This window comes from Caretta caretta, chromosome 9, assembly GCF_965140235.1.
Source record: "Caretta caretta isolate rCarCar2 chromosome 9, rCarCar1.hap1, whole genome shotgun sequence".
In the NCBI taxonomy this organism is placed as follows: Eukaryota; Metazoa; Chordata; order Testudines; family Cheloniidae; genus Caretta; species Caretta caretta.
In genome coordinates this window covers 24,768,141-24,788,594 of record NC_134214.1, presented here as the reverse complement: position 1 = coordinate 24,788,594, position 20,454 = coordinate 24,768,141, and the positions used below count along the sequence as shown (strand labels likewise).

General features: G+C 39.6%; 1 protein-coding gene across 4 annotated transcripts in view; it reads left to right on the top strand.

Moving 5' to 3' along the window:
• The window catches only part of KCNAB1 (potassium voltage-gated channel subfamily A regulatory beta subunit 1), a 243,797-nt gene that overhangs the window by 123,569 nt on the left and 99,774 nt on the right, over positions 1-20,454 (top strand). For 3 of the 4 annotated variants that reach the window (XM_048862847.2, XM_075132171.1, XM_048862848.2), the window contains exon 2: positions 17,863-17,906. In XM_048862847.2, coding sequence (XP_048718804.1) covers positions 17,863-17,906 — 44 coding nt within the window. Of the gene's footprint in view, positions 1-17,862; positions 17,907-18,963; positions 19,071-20,454 lie in introns of all 4 variants that reach the window. The other variant, XM_048862849.2, reaches the window with a different exon arrangement.

Here is a 20,454-nt window from a genome sequence, read left to right as displayed (position 1 = left end):
ATTGTTGACACCACATCATCAGAATTCTGCCTCTCCTATCAAAGTTGTTCTGTCTGGAATGTTATTGCTATGTCTTAAGTGCTTATTGGCTGCCTCTGTGCCTCTTACAGAGACCTAGGGTACGTCTACATTGCAAGAAAAGACCCGTGGCGGACAGTCTCCGAGTATGTCTACACTGCAATAGAATACCTGTGGCTGGCCCTTTTCAGCTGACTCGGGCTTGCGGGGCTGAGGCTACAAGGCTATACAATTGCAAGATAGATGTTGAGGCTCAGGCTGGAGCCTGAGCATCTATGTTGCTATTTTTATCCCCTCAGCGCAAGCCCCACAAGCCCGAGTCATTTGACCCAGGCTCTGAGACTCACTGCCATGGGTCTTTTTTTGCTGTGTAGACATACCCTAGGTCTCTGTAAGAGGCCCAGAGAAGCAGCCAAACAGCATAATAGACATAGCAATAACATTCCAGGCAGTACAACTCTGATGGAAAGGATGGATTTTTTTTTCTGCACCCCTAGGGCCAGATCCAACCCCTGCTGAAGTCCATTGAAGGTTCCCATTGACTTCCATGGTTATTGAATTATGCCTTTAGGTCCTGATTAAGCAAAATAATTAAGCATATGCTTAAGTGCCTTGCAGGATCAGAGCCTCTGAGAGATTTAATTCAGTAACATCTGTCAAGTGCTTTGAGATTCTCCAATGAAAGACACCTACAGAACTGCAAACTATAATAAAGCTAAGGGGTTCTTATTGGTACCATGAACAATATAATAATAAATAATACTCTGCACTTCTAGAACACATTCCTTCCAAAGATCCCATCATGCTTTGTAAACATCGTCTTACAGTCCCCACCACAGGAACAGGGAAATAGGATTTGCTTAAGATTACATGCGTGGTATGTGGCAGCTCTCCTGACTCCTAGCCCAGTACTTTAAATGAAGACCACCCTTTCTCCCCAGTGATCCTCCTTTGTACCCATAAAAGACAAATGGCAAATTTCTTCAGTAACTCTCACCACAGTGTTCTCAACATTCACAGTTTAGCTGTGACACTTAAGATTCTAAACATGGGTCAGATTTTTTTGGAAACTCCCAGGTGTAAATCAAACCATTCTCATGTATACCAAGAGACACTTGTGCTGACTGAAGGAATTTGATTAAGACATTTCAGCTCCTTGGGCTGAGAATTATGAATGATGTAGGCTTAATTTTTTGGTCTTCCCATATACTGTACAAAGGCCAATTTTATTCTATTATTTTTGAAGTTGGATAAAGAAAAGATGCTGTAGGAGTTGCGGATGTTCTTACTCAAATGTAACTTGGAATAAAATGAAATGTAATAATTAACTGTCAGTCATCAGGCCGGATACAAAGCTGCTTACTGCAGAAATCAGGACATTCTTAAATACCTGGAGATTGAGAATGTATAATATCTTTAAATGCAAACTCTCTTATGTTATACTCTCTTATTTGTACAGGGCTATGCTGTAAAATTGAGCCTTTATAATTGTTTCCTGTTCAGCATTTCTAAACTAAGGCTCTCTAGGGCCAACCTATAATCCACGGTGTATAATGTTTTAAGATAATTATGGTACCCACAAATAAAGTACACTGTGAGTTTTATACTTTATCAATATATTTGCAGACTCTCTCTGCAGTGTGGAAGTGCTGCAGATGGATTTCTGATTTCTCAGAAAGAGTTCAGTTTCCAGTATATCTTTCCAGTGAGGAAGGACAAAAATATAGGACTAAATCCAATTATTAAAATCTAGGATGGGGGTGGGGAGAAAATCTGGGTCCCTACCTCTGTGATAAATTTACTGTGTAACCTTGGGCCACCTAATTTCCCTGTGTTTTAGATTACCTATGTGGAAAATGGGCTCAATACTTACACTCTGTGTGTGTGTGTGTGTGTTTGTGTATTTTATATACAATAAAAATGTGGCTTTTATTTACACACACACACGCTTGGCAGAATTCAATTTTTTTCATAATTTCAACAGATAATATTTACAGTATTTTTAATCAATTTTTCAGATTTTTATTTATTTAAATTTTCACAGTTGTAGGAAATTAAGAGTGGTCCAACAATGGAGGGCTCAGACAATAATTATTTAATGACAGTAGACAGTAGATTTAATGGCAGATTCAAAACCGTAAAGCTTTATAGCCATTAAAACACAAATTGTCAACATCACATGTCAAAATATAAAACGTAAATATCTTTAAATAAAATGCTAATAGGTTCTCAAGCAGTATTTTTCTTTCTTTCCCTATCAGTAAATTTTGATTATCAATGGAAATATTTTTTCATTGGTTTATGTATACATGGCAAAATATGTTAACTTACATTTACTGATAAGAATCTAATCCTTCCAAGCCTCTCCCCAAATAAAAAGAGAAGACATTTCTGTTACCTTCTAGGAAACTGGCTAGTCCCTATGTGGACTTCACCTTTAGGACTGGCTATGTTTCTAGGTTTTCTTGATCTTGTTTATGAATGTGCTTGCCAGGGAGAAGCAGGGCTTAATTTGTGCCAGGACTTGCCAGGGCTGAGCCCCGGCACCTCTGGGCTTGCCATGTCAGTTATTAAAGCAAAAAATTGCTTGAGCCCCAGCACCTCTTTCATTACAAATTAAGCACTGGGGAGAAGGGTTGGCTGCTGAGAGATGGAGTGGGTCACATAACCCACCTTGTCTCATACTCTTCCCCTAACTCTTTCCACAAACACACAAGTTTCAGACATGTTGCTTTTTGCCGCCCCCTCTTCATCTCTCTTGGTATTGAATTTCCCATTTCACGTGGCAGAAGAGGTGGGTTAGATTGGGGAGGGCTGGCAAGTCAGATGGTAAATCTTGGGCCCTGCAGCGAGGAAAGGAGCCCTCATCTACTTGAACTGGCACTGGCTGATTTGCCACCATGTAACAAAACTCACTAGGAAGTATTATGACTTAAGCTTCTTCAGAGACTGGTACTGAAGCACGAAGGACTCTTACAGTCTCTCGCACTAAAAGCAAATAATCTATTTCAGCAGGCAGTTTTGCTGCCTCCATTTTTTTTTCATACAGGGTCCCAAGGTCCTCGCTGTTTGGAACAAAGCATTGATCTAAAGATAACCAACACGATAACTATAGTACTTTTATGAATAACATTAGGCCAGGACTGAGAACCCATTTTAAATACACTTCGTTATGTCCTGTTCTTGTGGCAGTGGCATATTTATGCTCCGTCAGTTCAGTCCACATTCCTTTCATGTTAATTAGAACAGGCAGCTGTGACATAATCAAACACAAATGGCCAAATTTAAAACATTTGGAATGGCTTCTGGCTGCTAATTTTTCAGTATTCACTGCAATATATTTGTGTCCATGTTAATAATAATAAAAAAAATCTGCTGAGCAGCATTAAACTCCATGCTTAGAGGCATTAGAAACTGTACAATATTTACAGGCAGTCAGAAGATGTTTGGTCCAGATTTCAAACGCGGTGGACATATGTTACATGGTACTGAGATTGTTAAACAATTTACGTAGTTTCTGTCAATTAGTGGGGTGGCTTGCTAAATATTTCATATGGTAGCATTCTGAAAAGTTTGTGGGAACTATTGAAGCAATTTACCACTTTTATTTCCATGTACCATGACATATTCCACTCCAACATTCCCTACTTTTAAGTAGATAAAATTGCTTTACTCTTGACAACCGTAATGAAGATGACTGTATTTCTTCCATAATTCCTTTTGTGGATAAATGTAAAACCTCACAATTCTTCAACAGTACTATTCTGCTAAGAATCTCGCCCACACAGTGAATAAGCACCAGCTTACCATTGCATATCAGTTACAGCCGTGATCAGAAAGATGCAGGCTGTAGGAGAGGTAGTTTTTCAAATATCCCTTCCTTTTCCTCTCATCGTCTCTTCTTTAATTTGGCCCTTCTGAAGTGAACACTACTAACATTATGCAGTGACCGTAACAAGACTGATCTCTGATTGCAGGTTCCTGACGAATGATCCAGCTCCACAGTGCAGGTCTTGGGGTTTTTTTCTGATTCCATTGTAGGGGTTGACTTAGCAGTGTGTGATGGACAACTTTCGTGACTAAATTTGTGCTTTTATTCTCAGGGTGTCACATTTTTCAAGACTGTTTTACTGTGTGTCCCGCAGTTTGCTTATTTTTTAAATATACAGACAAATGATTTTTCTAAAGTTTTTAGTTGCTGTTTTGTATTTAATATTATGGATATGTTTGTATAAGCTGCCAAGTAGGCACCGAACTATACCTTCAAAACCTCATTTTGCAAGCAAGTGTCTGGCAGTAAGATATGGTTTGCTGATGTCATACAAAGCCCTCTTTATTGTGGGTGTATAATCTGTCAAATATTCTATTCATTGCATGTTGTACACTAAGTGAATAGCAACAGCGCCTGGCAAAGAAAATTGCTGGAAATTCAAGCAGAGCTTCTCCTTCAGTATTCCTAACAAGTGACTCAGAAGTCATGAAAGGCTAGTTGAAATTTTCATAAGTGGAAAGCAGCTTCTGCGTTCCAACTTAAAAACAAAAACTAAATATACAGAGGGTCAAACCCACTTTCGAGTGTTGCAGATCAAGTAAAAACAAGGGGACAAAGTGTGAGCTGCTGTAAGGGGCTGTTTCTCCACTGATGTCAGTTTTTTGAATAAAGGCAGCAAGGTGGCTTAGATAAAAGGAAGTGAAATTTGGAAATTGGATATTTCTTGGTGTGATTAAAAACACCATAAAATTATAAAATGTTGGAAATCCTCTATTTTCCCACTATCCCCCTACATTGCATTGACAGAGATAGCACTTTGTTCTCTGGATACGCCTACAATCACCCAGCAGAAGTGTAGCAATTACTTTCCATTCTATTCTAAGCTACCCTGGAGAGTAATAAGATTTCACATGTTTCAGAGTAGCAGCCGTGTTAGTCTGTATTCGCAAAAAGAAAAGGAGTATTTGTGGCACATTAGAGACTAACCAAATGCTCAAATAAATTGGTTAGTCTCTAAGGTGCCACAAGTACTCCTTTTTCTTTTTAAGATTTCACATGGTGCCACCTACTAGTTAGAAGAGGAAACTGCTACTAGGTGACTGGACGTCATAGGCTGCCTAAAGTTCAGAGGATAGAACAAGGAGCCCCTATTACAATTTCCATATGTAAAAGCACCGCAGTTGTTGTTGTTCCCTGCAAATACACCATCAGTCAGTGCAGTAGGAGAAAGAGAGGCTTCTAGCCACACACTGTTCTGAATAGATGGAAATAAGGGTAGGGAGGTGTATATCCTCATGACACAGATATGTGGGATTTTAGTGATTATATTTAGCAGAACCTTCAAACTGAATGTCATTAAACTGTCAAGGCCAGACCCTGTGCGGTTGTGACTGAGCTTTGCTTCATTGAATTAATTTGGCCCTTAAGATTCTGGGTTCTATTGCCCTGGCCTGTAATCTGAGCAAAATCTAGAGCTGCTTGGTTTGCATTATTACGGTTCAGGGATGAGCTGCACCCGCACTCTCTCTTTCAGTGGGCAAAAATTGTGGAAGCTAAAATCATAGGCCACTTTTAAAAACTTGGGCCCAATTAACTTGCCCCAGTTAACACAGGAAGATTGATAAAGCCAGGAAGAGAACATAGATCTGCTGGCTCGCAATTCTGAGCCGTAAGCACACGACCAAAAGATAGAGCTCTGTGTGACAAATTCTTCCCTCAGTTATATCCATGCAATCTCATTACTGACATCACTGGTTTTGCATATGGGTAAGTGAAGGCAGAATCTGACCCTGAAAGGTACAGAATCTCATGACAAGGACTGTGGCTTTTCATTTATTTTACAAAATAACTATAAATTGTTTAGTAAGGCAAATTGGAATTTGACTTTCCTAAAGAAAATGCTGTAGTGGGTGGAACATTTCAAGTAGTAATGCAAAACTCTAATCCCCTGAGACCAATATGCATTTCTCCTGCCACAAATGTTATATCTCTGTATCTAATCCATATAGACAGCTTTAATATATTTGCATTTTAACTTTTAAGTGCTAGACTTTGAGCAGGTAGTGATGGGTTTTGTGTTTCCTTCAGGGTCCATCAGTATTTTCATCTTAAAAATCTATTTTTAGTTGTTTACAATGCAGTCATAAAAGCTCCCTTACACATAACATGTCAAGACCTTAGCCCAGAGGCATCTTTTTTTAATATAGGAGAATGGAAAAGGGTGTGTGTGTAAGAGGAGTTAGTGAGGTTTAAGATGGTTTATTGTTTTTCTTTCCTTTAAGCTCTCCCAGGGACAAAGCAGTTACCAAAAGAGAACAGAATAATGGGCCATCTAGTACATTCTTTGTCAGTCACTTCTGTCAAATACTTTAGTGGCCAGTGCCTACTGTACCTGGCCAATTATCTATGCCATGGAGGGAAATTTCTTCTTGATGCCACATGGTGATCAGCTTGTAAACCCAAAGGGGAACAAGAGTTAGCTTTTGCCTAGTGCCCATGTTTCTTTTCATGTTGTCAACCCCTTCAAGGTAAAAACGTTTGAAATCCCATTCCATTTACTCTAAAAGTAAGAGTAAAAATATCTCTCTGATAACACTAATAATCTATCATTTATTTGTGTCTGGGTTTCAAGAGGTTGACAGAGAAGACTTGGCCTTGAAGTGTAAGGTGCACAGGTTGCAGGGCAGGGAGGTCTTTTGGCTTTAGTTTGTAATAATTTTTTCAACACTTCATGCCCCTCCACCCCCCCGATTGTCTTTTGTGACCTCCCCAGCCCAGGGGTTGCAACCCACCAGCTGAGAGAAACTGCCTTAGGATAGTTGTAAGTGCTACTTTAATTCGTATGTATCTCTTCCTTTTTTGCATCTTACTGAGCTATTCCTTCCATTTTGAGGTCAGCCCTTCTGTAATATTTCCAGGGCCATTGTGAAGAGGTGAAGCCTAAAATTTTACTGCCCTGCACATTTTGTAATCGGTTAGGAAGTGTACTCCAAATTTTGGGGGCTACTTTGCCTCCCCTTGCACAGGAGCACTAGAGTGGGGAGAGGGCATGGGGAGCCCTTTGGTCCAAAGGACAGGCTATAATTTGGTTGCAGTACTGGCAAAGGGTCACAAGGAGGGAAGTTCTGTTGATGCTTCTCCTTGGGCTCCCTCCAAGCCCTGTAGAGGTATAATGTCTTTCAAAGGCACAGTGCCTCCAGGTGTGTCTGCTCCAGAGGCGCTCTCGCTCATAAAAGCCATCACTGAGTCCTTCATAGAATCATAGAATATCAGGGTTGGAAGGGACCTCAGAAGGTCATCTAGTCCAACCCCCTGCTCAAAGCAGGACCGATCCCCAATTAAATCATATTTTATTAGAAATAAATCTACCACTCTAACATTAAAAAAATGTATTCATGGCTCAATCCTGCTTTCATTTGTACCCATGAGACTTCTGTGGAAGCCCATTTGAGGCAGAACTTGGCCCCAGTGTTCATGCGACACCTACCTAGAACTAAATAGCATTCTCACAGCTGTTGTGGCGTTGATATTGCATGTGCATAGACAAAAAGGTAAAACAAAAGAACCATGTTAATAACAACACAGGTTATAAAAATCACTGGTTGCTGTGAGGTCTCTTCTCTTGCCCTTTTATATGCAAAATTCTAGACTCTATGCGGGTTGCACATATGGAATTAAGTGCAGGATCAAGCCATTCTAAATGGAAAGGGCTGAACACGGTAGGCATATACTTAATGTTGGCTTCCTTTCAATATTCTATGGATATACTTTACCCTCACTTTAAAGGGACACTGTCAACTGGAAAGCTAAACAATTTTTTTTAAAAGTAAAAGCTAGTATCTGATACTACACCTTCCCCAAGTCCACCTGCCAATTTTTGTGGCTATACAATCATATTTTCCTTGATTTTTCTCTAATTTATTGTGTGATAGAACCACATATGTATTAGAGAAAACTAACTATGGAAGTAATCAGTTATATACAAAGTGCTGTCAAATTAATGAAATAAGCTGAAAAAATACAGAGAAATATTTGTTACAAATGTCTCTTGTGTTACTTATGACAATAGTTGGCAAACATTTCCAGCCAGGTGTGATAGTTTTTAAGTTGACAGTGTCCCCTTAAGGTACTACCTTTTAATGTTGCTATAAAAAGTTTTCATTCTTAAGGCTCATTCATTCTATATATTTAGTTTTTGTTTTTATGTTAGAAGGGGGCAATATTTAAGAGGATGTGGATTAATCTATCTAGGTAGTAAACTAAGCAAATTGTCTTAAATGGAAAAAGTTGGAGAGTTTTGTGTGTGTTAAGAGTACCCAGTAGGATGGTCCAGTGATTGGGGGAACTAGTAGGACTTGAGAGACCTGGGTTCAAGTCCCTGCTCTGTCAGACTTCTGATGTGACCTTGGGCAAGTCAGTTTGTCTCTCTGTGCCTCAGTTCCTCATCTGTAAAATGGGGTAATAGCACTTCCACACATCACAGGGGTATTGTGAGGATAAATGCATTAGGCTGTGAAGGACTAGATATTATAGTAATGAGGCTGAATCAGTACCATAGATACAACAGTAACTACTAGTAACAAAATTATGTTGAGATTTTCTGCCTTGGAAAATGGGTCAAAGAAACAAGGAGCCATCATTTTTTCCCACAAACATATCATTCATTTCAGACTTTAGATATAACTTTAAATACAGTTCTTAGTAAGATTTCTCTGAGCTGGATGGCCAGTAATTTTCACTAAATTATCTAGATGTGCAACACAGCTGTTTTCAGTTGACCACCTTAATGAGAAAATGAAGTTTTACATGACATTATGGCATAGTTAGGTCTTCCTAATAACCCCAGATGGGCATGATGTAAATATTTAGATGGTTTAGATAGACACCTTTTAACTGTTTGGATTTCTCAGTTCCCTGGTTCATTTACCACTTTTATGCATATGAAGCAAAAATGTTCAAAGCCGAACAACTAAACATAAGATCCCCATGTGGTGATGTGGAAAAAAGGGCTCATGCAGTCCTTGGATGTATAAACAGGACAGTAGCCTTTGCATACAGCATTAGTGGGACTGGAATACTGTATCCAATTCTGGTGTCCAAAAGGATATTAAATAATTGGAGATGGTATAGAGAAGAGCCATACAAATGGATCAAGGACTGGAAAAAATGCCTTACTCTGAGAGACTTAGAGCTTGATCTGCTTAGCTTATCAAAAGAAATTCAAGAGGTGGCTTGATTATGGTGTCCAAGTACCTTCACAGGGCAAAAATACTTGGTATAAAAGGGCTCTTTAATGTAATGAATAAAGGGATAACAGGAAACAATGGCTAGCAGTTGAAGCCAGAAAAATTTGTATTAGAAATCAGGCACACACATTTTTTTTTTAAAAGAGGGATGATTAACTATTGTAACAAAATATCAAGGGAAGTGATGGATCTCCATCTCTTGATGTCTTCAGATCAAGACTGTGGATGCCTTTCAGGAAGATGTGCTTTAGTCAAACACTAGTTATTTGACTCATTGTAGGAGTAAGTGATATTCTATGCCCTGTGATATACAGAGGTCAGACTTGGTGATCTAATGTGTTCCTTCTGGCCTTGAAATGTATTCATCTGTGAAGGAAACTGAAGCAGGCATGGATAAACTTTTTCTCATGAAACAGCTTCAGTAAAAACAGTACTCTCTTAGCCAGCCATCAGCAATTTCAAGCCCTATCAGCCAAGCTTCCATTCTCGTATTTGCTACCTGTCATTCTGCACATCACAGTCAGTTTAAACTTTTCCTTTAAGATTTATATGCTGTGTATCTTATGGATAAATCTAGTATTCATGACCGTGCGCCTGATAAAAGTTGAGGCTGGGATTTGCATTAAAGGAGCTAGGCATCCTACTCTCTTGGGCTCTTCTAAACATCCCAGCCTTAATGGGCATGAATTTGGTCTGACCTTACACACTGGGGCCAGGAGTGAATTGTGCAGGGAACCCTACATGAGTAGCAGGGCATGTTTGTGCCATCTGACACCAAACTTTTTTTTTTCGTAGTAGCATATTTTAGAGAGAAATATTTAAATATTGTTAATTAATATTATTTTTTGCAAGTTCTGCTTAGAAAGCTTTTTTGCCTTAGTGATATATAAGCCACTGAATGACAGAAAAGTTAGTGCTAGTACAATTTTAAGAACTCTTAAATCATGTTTCTGTAAATCAGGGTTTATAATTGTTAGGTCCATCACCATGCACTCTGTCAGGTCAGAAATTGAGGCTGCATTCCTTTGACAGCTATGAACCCAAGCTCTCCAATGGGGTACATTAAGTCATGTCAAGTTGTAGATATAATTACTAGAGCTTGTCAGGAATTTTCCAAGTAAAGTTTTCTGTTTTTGTTTGAAAGTGCTTATTCATCGAAACTGAAAGAGTTCACATGAAAGGATTGGTTTTGATGAATTTCCTGATTCAAAATTTTTTTGAAAAAAATCCCAAATTATTGAAATGTTGCATTTTGACATTATCTAAATGAAATTTTCATTTTTTGATTCATAATGACATTTTTTTAAATTAAATAATTTACGGTCACAATCTAAATGAAATATTTTGATGTTACTGAAATAAAATGTTTCTATTGACTCCACGTGGCTTGGTTTGTCACAAAACATTGAGATTTCCACTTTTTGGGACGGGGAAAAAATTTAAATCTCAAACTCTTGGACAATCGGAAAATTGTTTCCCCCAACTCTAATAATTGCCTGTTGTTTTTACAGCTTCAGAAGCGTACATGAGGTTTTACAGACAAATATATGATCAGGCCCAAAATGACAGGATCCTACCCTGAGAACCTTACAGTCTAAATTATACTGAACACAGCAGCAGATAACACTGAACAAATGTTTGAATGAGGAGGTGGGAGGGGAAGAAGGAGGTTGCAAGCTATGAGACCTTAAACCTGTCACTGGTCCAGGACTGGATATTGTAGGTTAGGACTTCAAATCCAGTGTAACTTTGAAGGAAAATTCCACATTTTTTGTGGGGGGAAGGAAACATTTTTGTGGTATGCCCCTTTTACTTAAAAACCAGCAACTGTCTTGTCTTATCCATTAACTAATACAGTGTTATCATTTTAGACTTTGAACTCTCAGATTAAAATGTCTTGTATTGTAATGCTACAGTGTTTCCAACTTAAATAACTCCCTATTTTTATGGACGTTCATGTAAGACATAAAAAGAAATTAAGCTGACAAATGTATGCAGAAAGATGCACATCACTTGCTAATCGGTGATTGTTGCATGAGTTTAGTACAAATATGTAGTCAGACAGAAGGAGGTAGAACTAAGACTCAAGATGCTAGAAGATTTGGTATTACATAAGTAGATCTCAGTCAAGCAAGGATTGTTTGGTTCCTAGTGGGCTATGGGTAATTACAGTGTTAAATTAACCTGGCACATGATAAATTACGTGTAAACTTGGTCTTCACCTAAAACAAGCAGTGACAAAAGGAAAAATAAAAATAGAGGAGATGAAAGATTTTCAAAGTCTCTTTGAGGGAAAAAATGTGGGCTCTAGGCCACATAGTGGTATTTTCCTTTTCCCATGATTTCCCCCCAAAATCCTCTCCCATACAATTCCAGGAACAACAAAGTTCCTTATTGTACGCTCAGTTCTGTCTGGAAAGGTGGCTTTCTGCGGAGAAGATACGCAGCCACCGTCAAGATAATGTACAGTTATAACCATCAGGATGCTTCTGTTGAGTACCAAGATTGTTTGATTGCCCTCTGACAGGTTATGTACTTAATTCCTTGACTAATCCCTAGATACAGTGTCAGTTATGTTGCATGATCTTGATTGATTGAAAACAAATGGCAGCAATACACTATGTTCTGGTGAATTTCAAATGAAAGGAAAGGACCCTACCTGGATATTATTAGGCAGGGAGTTATCGGATGCATGAAGTGAGCTGTAGCTCACGAAAGCTTATGCAAGCTTATGCTCAAATAAATTGGTTAGTCTCTAAGATGCCACAAATATTCCTTTTCTTTTTGCGAATACAGACTAACACGGCTGTTACTCTGAAACCTGTCAGTGAAAGAAGAGCGCCCAGTTTACTTCCTGGTTTTGGTTTCTCAAGTTTTTCACAAGGCATGAATGGAAAGGCCACATTTGTTTTCTTTTTCCTTTGGGTTTTAATCCACTTAAAAAAATTATTTTAATTGCAGATGAAAATCCCAGTTACATTATTGTGTGTGCAAAGTTTATCTCAATTATCCAACCCCTCTAAGTTTCTTTCCTCTCTTTTTTCATGATGACAGTCCAATAAACCTCTGGTCTTAAATCTTTGGCTTCCACCAGGCTCCCTTTTTGACCAGGCGTTCTGGTCGAAAATCGGACACCTGGCAACCCTATGCATACTTGGCAGTGTTGCCTTGTCTTCCAAGGTGCTGAGTTTTAAATGAAAGTCGCTGTTATCAGTCAGTGAAACTCACCAAGCTATAAAACTTCCATCCTTCATTTTTAAGATAACAAGCATTCAGGTCTAGGTACTAAGGAAATTTAAAAAAGACTTTTTCCATGTACAGTTTGTTTTGAAATAAAGTATTTGTAAACATATGAGCATGCTTAGCCCCATGGTTTCCATCTTTTCCCCAGCCTAAATGATGCAAAATGAGGGCCCTAATCCTGCTTCCTGACCTGAAAAAGGATTTGCAGGATCAGTACCCCTGAGTTGTTCCTAAGAGAGAAAAGGAGGAGTTTCCATCATGCTGTCCAATAATTTTTACGTAGTTGGTGACAAACTTTTTGCCATTATTAAGGTGACCTTATTTTCAAAATCAAAACACAGGACACTTTTTGGCAAACTTTTCAGAGTCAAAAAATGCTCCTGCAAAAGATGACAGTGCCATTTTTTGACATGTGCTGGCGTCAAACTACTGTTAGTTCTCAGCGGTGACACATGCATTTTTCTTGAAGTGCAGGAGTTTTTCCAGCACTGAACAAGTGTCACTAACATTCACTTGAGCAACAGAACAGCTTTGATAGAGTCTATGCTCATTAGCTTTTTCTCTTCACTCCAAACACTCTTCGAAGCCTTCATTCCACGAGGGTCTAGAGCTGGGTGAGTTACAGATTTTCAGTTCACCAACAATTTAAAAAAATGTTTTGGGTCAAACTAAAATAAAACTTGTTCTTAAATTTTGGCAAATTGAAAAGTGGAAAAGTTTGTTTTGGGTCAAATGAAATGTTTTGTTTCGATTTTGATCATTTGATAATGATTTTGATTTGTAAATAAAATTAAAGGAAGTTTTGAAACAAAATGTCATTATGAAGCAAAAGATCAAAACATTTTGTTTTGAAAAAGTCAGAATGAAATGTTTTAAATTTTTTCCGAATATTTTGTAGGTTTTGTTTTGTTTTGTTTTACCACAGCAACTTCGTGAAACCGTCATAAATTCACAAAATGTTTTGGTGTTGCCAAATCTGCAATTTTTGCCAAAAAAGTTTCAGATGAAAAACTGTGACCAACTCTAGGTCTCCACCTTCCCGCATGGATAAAGGCAGGATCCGCTACTTTACAGCCCCCTCCTTCCTATCTCCAGACCTGCTTATAGGGATTAGGTGGAGCTGGTAGGATGGGCATTGCCCTGTCTGTAATCTTGAAAGGACTATTGAGAAAACTCAACACAGCCTGACGCTATATTAAGTGTTGTGCTTAGCTCCTTAAAGGTGGAGTTTCCAGGGGTAATCACAGGCTGGAGATGGCAACAATGGAGTTGCATTGCAAGGGCGGCAGGGAAAACACTGTGCTGCAGGCCGAGTGAGATACCCTTTTGAGGCTCCCTGAGGTCAGTGTAGAGGGTCTGTAGTGGGGCTGACCCCCTTGCTTCTTCTACAACACAGCAAACCTGCAATCCCAATCAAAGAATTTGGAGGCGACCCCCCCCCCCCCCACATGCACAGCTGTACACACATGGAGTTTCTTGCAGAAAGCAGTGACCAGGGCCCAAGTATAGACTTGAGGATTTGACCCATAGAAACTAAACTTTGCTCTAAGCAAGTGAGGAGGCTGTTCAGCCTGTTTTACTTTAAATAGCTCACTAACAGCTGCATAACTCAGGGTCATTGTTAAAAGGCTTCAGCTCTTGAAGGGCTCTTGAATGAAAGGTAGGTACGTGGTTAGCAAAATTATACCTTAACCTTGGCAACAACAAAAAATAATCCATGGATACAGTTCAGAATTTACAGATTAACGCAGGAGGGTATAATTAAAAGGGTGTTGTGGACTATGCTGATCGTTTCAAATCAGGATAAGGGTTTAATGTGGCATATTTCTTGGCCTCACAGATAATTTTCTTGTCTACAGTCCTATTCTGTTAAGGTTATTGTCTTTCTAGTATGTCCTCTCTTTGTGTGTAAACCCACACACTACTACAGATAAAACTGCACTCTTCCATTGCTCTTCAAAATCTGGGCTTTATTGGATAGTTGAATAAATATACTTGTTTTGATTTCCTGTGACACAATCCTTTGTTGATCATGTAGTTTACTTTAATTGTTATGATGGATATGTATATTTTGACAAGTGTGAAGATGGCTATGAAAAGTGAAGACACTTGGTTATGAGTAAGGGAAATACATTAATCAGTGTTTATAGACACATACATATAAATACAGGGTTTTATGTGTAATTTATATATAAATGTCTGTGTTAAAAGAACATTATTAAGGGTGATAGTCAAACGCAGAAGTTAGGAAATGCCAAAGTCATGGTTGCCCAGGAAACTTTAATTCGACCCTCTGGTATGCATGCATTAACAATCTTTAATTACGTGATCACATACTGTTTTTCCCACAGGAGGACTCTTGTCTCGTGCACGAGATGGTTTATGCTCACTTAAGTCTTGTCTGCATTGATGGTGGTGTGTAGGGTATGTGTAGCTACATACCCAGGGAAAAGCAGGCTGCATTCATGGTACAGTGTGTACCTATACGCGGCAGTGAAAGGCTCTGGCAGCAGGGAGGCAATGGAGAAACTGCCAAAGCCGTTTCCCTTCTGCCTCCCTCCACCAGGCCTTTGCTCACTGCTGAAATCTTTCCCTGCTGCCTCCCCCGCGGGGCCAGAGCCTTACTCACTGCCAGAGCCTTTCCCTGTGGTAGGGAAAGGCTCCGGCAGTGGTTAGACAGTCGAATGCTACACTGTTAAAAATAGTGTAAATGAGGATGGCACTGCTTCAGCATGTAGAGAGCCATGTAGGGTACATACCTACTGGGTTCAGGCATGTCTTTACTTGCCTAAGTAGTGCCTTGACATCTACACTGCTTTTTATACCCCTGCCTGGGGGGCAAGTAGCGTATGTTCTCTGTATGCCATCGTAAGTGTAGATGTGGCCTTAATGAGCAGCTATTCATTATTTTGTTTTCTCCTCATCATTCAATGTGTGGCAAATGCCTTATTTACTGCACTCGATTCAAACCCTATTCTGAATACAGAATTATTAATTTCTTCATGGGCTTTTCAGTGCTGCTCATTAGTATAAGACTAAAGTGCTTCACTAGAGCTGGCTGGAAAACAGAAATTCCCTCATTGTGAAATGTTTTACATTTTAGAAAAAATCCTGAGGAAGATATCAATGCTGTTGAATCAGCATTTTCTCACAGAAAACTCTTTCAGAAAATTTTCAATCAGCTCTATGCGTCACAATCATTAATGAATTTATTTTCACAATATCCTTGGTAGATGAGAGGGTGGTATTATCCCCATTTTGCAGATGGGGAGCCGAGGCATGGAGATTAAGGTCAAAAGTGTCCACTAACTTTAGGTGTCCAATTTCAGACAGTTAGGATCTGATTTTTTAGAATATTTAGCATTATATAGCACTTTATATATTCAAAGCACAACTCCCACTGACTTCAGCTGTGAGAGCTCACTGCTTCTGCAAATGAGACTGCGGGGTCTCAAGTCAGGCACCCAGAAAATGAGGAACACACAGTTAGTGATCACCGTGAAAAGTCTGGTTCATCTTTGAGTGCAGGTCCTACCGTGGGTACATATGCGCTCTGTGCACCCAGGACTAGAAATTTTTCAGTAGCAGTGTCCATTGCTCTGTGCCCACACCCTTTGCCTCCTTGTGCTCTCGAGCAAGGGCAGAAGGGTGTCCTGGACTGTCCACCCCTCCTGTTCCTTTCTAGCACTCGCAGTCTGGGATGGAACTGTTGTGTCTGTAGCTTCCAGCTTTAGCTCTTCTACCCGTAGCATATTGTAATCAGTTTATTCGTTTTAGTAGATAGTTAGTAGTTTTGCTTAAATCTAGTTGGTGGGGGTTGAGGAGGTCCCCACCTGTTGTTCCCCCACCATATGGGTCATTTAGAATGCTCCAGATCCCAGGCTTCCAGTCCTGCCTGGCCTCCCCTTGGGTCTTCCTGGTGAGTGACCCACACAGAAAGCTGCCTGTATTGCTTCAGGGAATCACACATTCCACTGAAGCACGAGATCTGCTGCTCCTTTTCCCCTCACACTGGCCAGTCTCCGGAGTTTAGACTCCACAGGCATCTAATGGAGCTCTCTGTGAGGTGCCTGTCTGATCTGGGACCCTCCCCCCACTCTTCGTCTCGTTGGCCAGAGCCAGCACCAACACCTTCCATTCTTGAGCTTTGGACAGCTCACAAAGTGTGCAAGAGGTTCCAGCCTTTCATCTGGTCCACTCGTGTCCAAGTCAAGCTGGACAACATGACCACTGTTCATTATATAAACTCAGGGGGAAGAGCGAGGTCTGCCCCACGCCGCAGGGAAGTGATCAAGCTCTGGCATCAAGCTCAGATCATCCTCTCTGCAGTGCACCTACAAGGGGTAATGAACTCCCTCGCAGGCAGCCTCAGCAGATGTTTTCATGGGGATTATGAGTGGGAGCTCCACTCATCAGTGATCCAGTGGATATTTTGTCAGTGGGAATTTCCCTTTCTGGGACCTCTATGCAACCCAAGGAAATGGGAAGTGCCCAGCTTATTGCTTTTGAAATGCTCCGGGGCACAACTTCCTAGTGCAATAGCCAGGCCTCTTGCTGTATGCCTTCCCTCCCATCCCCCTCATGCTTCACAACCTCTGAAAGATCAAGTGGGATAAGGCAACAGGGATTTTAATAGCACCATGGTGGCCGCAACAGGCTATCAACTTGGACCAGAGGGTGGGTAAGCTCAAGGCCCTTATGGCGGACCTGCCTTTTACGATCTTCCACAGAGACAGAATATCCCCGAGATTGTAGCCCGAGCCTATCCCCAAAGTTCCTTCTGACTTTCACTTGAACCTACCTGTAGGACACCCAAGTTTAAATTTTTGGCATAGTGTTATATTAAACTTTGTTTACTAATACCTGCTCTAAATTATAATTTGTACCATTTTTAAATTGAGAGAGAGAGCGAAAATACCCTGGGAGAGCTTTAGGGGTCACAGTATAGCTGTCATTAATCAAACCACTGCTTTTGCTCCATTTCAGCAACACTGACATGGATAGAATAGAAAAAAAAACAACTTTCAATGTAAAGCAGTAATGGAAATTTAAAATAGTTTCACACACTTCATCATCCATCCGGTAAGCTGTTTTACAAACAACAAGTCTAAATCTACCTAGCCAGAAAACTCCCCATTCCAAAATGACCACATTTCTAATATTATCCCAGCCAAGAATTTAGTTTTATTTTTATGGGGGCATGAATTGATGTTTGAGGTGAGGATGTTTCGGCTGGAAAACAATTTGTTTAAACAAAACTAGATGTCAGTATTCTCAGTCTGCTATTTTCCTTCTTGAAGTGTTGCGTGTGTTCCAATGGGATCTGATACAACTCTCTTTAAATCATTTTCTTGTTTGTTCTAGAAATCTTGGGAAATCTGGACTAAGAGTTTCATGCCTGGGCCTTGGTAAGTATGTTTAAATTATTATATATAATATTCCGTCTTGACTTCAGTTGGAGTTATGCCCAGTTATACCAGTGCAAAATTTGAACTGACATTTATAAGTGTTCACAGAGTGACTCTTGCATAGGAGTATGAATTCCTGGTTACCTTAAACATTTGGGATGAGCTTCCCCTGACAGGAGGAGGTTGCAACACACTCATTAAGTGTGATGTGTCCCTTCTCTGGTGGCTGGCTCACCAAGATGATGAGCCTAATATAGCTTTCAGTTAATGGAGTTACTCTTGTAGGTCAGGCAGTAGAAATCTGTTCTTTTGGTGCTGAAGGTACAAGGTACAATCTCTGCATATGACTCATGGTGAGCGTGATTACATATAATATAACATATTGGGAGAGATCCTCAGCTGATATAAATTGACTTCAACAGCACCTTAGGATCTGGCACACAATAAATTATGTTACGACTACTAAACTCTTCTATATCATTTTTCATCCATAAGATCTCAAAGTGGAGCTGTACCTATTTATATCCGCCGAGGCTCTAGCCCAATATGTTTTTATATTACATGTAATAGATTTGTAATCACTACCACCATGGGTCATCTTCAGAGACCTCACGAAGGAGTTATCATTAATCCCTTTTACATATGCAGAAACTGAGGCACTGCATTTTTATATATAATGTCTGTGCATATTTGCGCCTTTATTTAGTCTTGCAAAATGTATGTTTAGTTACATTTATATTACACCTGATTTGAAAAATGAAAAAACCCCACAAAGTTGTTAATTAATAAAGAAGTATTATACACATTCTGGTCCTGAAGGTATGGTAATGACAAAGGCTAATTCCCCACTATCTTGAATATTTTATCACTTAAACTAAAATTCTCCAATAAGAACATGTACAATGTTTTAGACTAATGTCTTGAGTCTTGCAAATATTATCTTTGACTTCAGTGAGACCACTCATGGGAATAATGCCAGCAGGATTTCATCCTAATATACTGCCGGGAAAAAAATTAGGATCCAGGTTAGTTAACGAGTTCATATTCATTTTTCTAGCTGCAAGTACAGTTCTGTGGTGAGAAACTGAAGTACTAGATATCTGGAACAAGTGAGGACGACAGCACTGAGAGAGCACATGAGCACGTGCTCAGTTTTTGCTAGAGGTGTGTTGAATGAAGTATTAAATATGATTCCCTAGAAATCCAGCTCAGCTATAATGTTGGTCAAGGGTGAAAAAAGGTGTTAAAATGCAGTAACATGGATGAATGATTTATAACACAATAATGTAGGCGCATAATTTAAGAAAGTGTGTGTGAGAGAGAGAGAGAGCTCTGTATAGCTCCTTCCCATACAATGATTGTCACTCATTACGTTCTTTCCTTTCCCAGGATGCTACCAATATATGTCATAGCAGCATTTCAAACCATATTCCTGAAGTGATGGAATGTATGAATGAAAACCTACTTGTTTGTGTGATCTTCATTTCAACCTTAATTCTGGTATTTAGTAAATTAGAGTGCTTGACCTTGCAACCTTAACATTTTTTTAGCCTGGGTTGTTTGAGGTCTTTTTTGCATGTAATTATTTATATCGTTTCCAACCTGTGCCAGATGCTAGTTACTATCATGGTCTGTGCCCAGAAGGGAATCCTCAGCCCAATCTTCAAAGCCTCTGAGTGGTAATAAAATTACTTCGTGGTCTGTACTGCAACCCCAGAGCTCCAGTAGCTTGTATTCAGATTGTAATCCCCTTGACACAGGAGATCATAGCCAGACAATCTATGTAATTATGGAGCCCCCGTATTTAACTGTATCCAAAACCCTCTCTGTGGCTATGCACACTGAGGCCCTCACAGTGCAGAACTCTGTAGCTAGTTAGAGATTCAGCCTCCCTGCCTGACCTCAAATAAATCCCCCTCCCTGCCTCGCTCCATTTTAGTACACCTCTTTCCATACAGCAGAACCACAACAGTCCTACTGCAGCGAGGGCCCTTTGTGACCTCAGATGAGAGGCCAAGGTGACTGGCCTTTCTATGTCCTGTTGCACTGCTTAGTCTGTTGCATCTCCACTCAAATATCTGTTGTAGCTGCTTGAGTTATACGCTGGATGTTGTGGTGAAGGGGATTAGGCCTGTTTGAGGATTGCTGGGAGAGCCATTGGGAACCAGATTTTCTGTCTTGTGGTAAATTTTGTTATTTAAAAAAAAATCATCTCAGAATGGAATGAAAACAACAAAACAAAACAAAAACAATTAATTTTTTTTTGGCTTGATCAAATTGTTTCATTTAGATTTGGACTTTATTTTCTATTATAAAATGTAAAATGTTTAAAAATTGAAATGAAAAGTAATTCTGAAATGGAAAATCAGCATGTTCCACTTCAGTTTTATCAGAATGCTTAGGTCTGTGTTTTGTAAATGAATTTTCAATGCAATCGACGGCTGTTTTGCTTTGGACACATCAGCATTTTCCAACCCAAAAAATCCCAAACATTCTGTCAGAATATTTCCAACCAATTTAGTCGCTGGATAGACAGTGTGTAGTACAT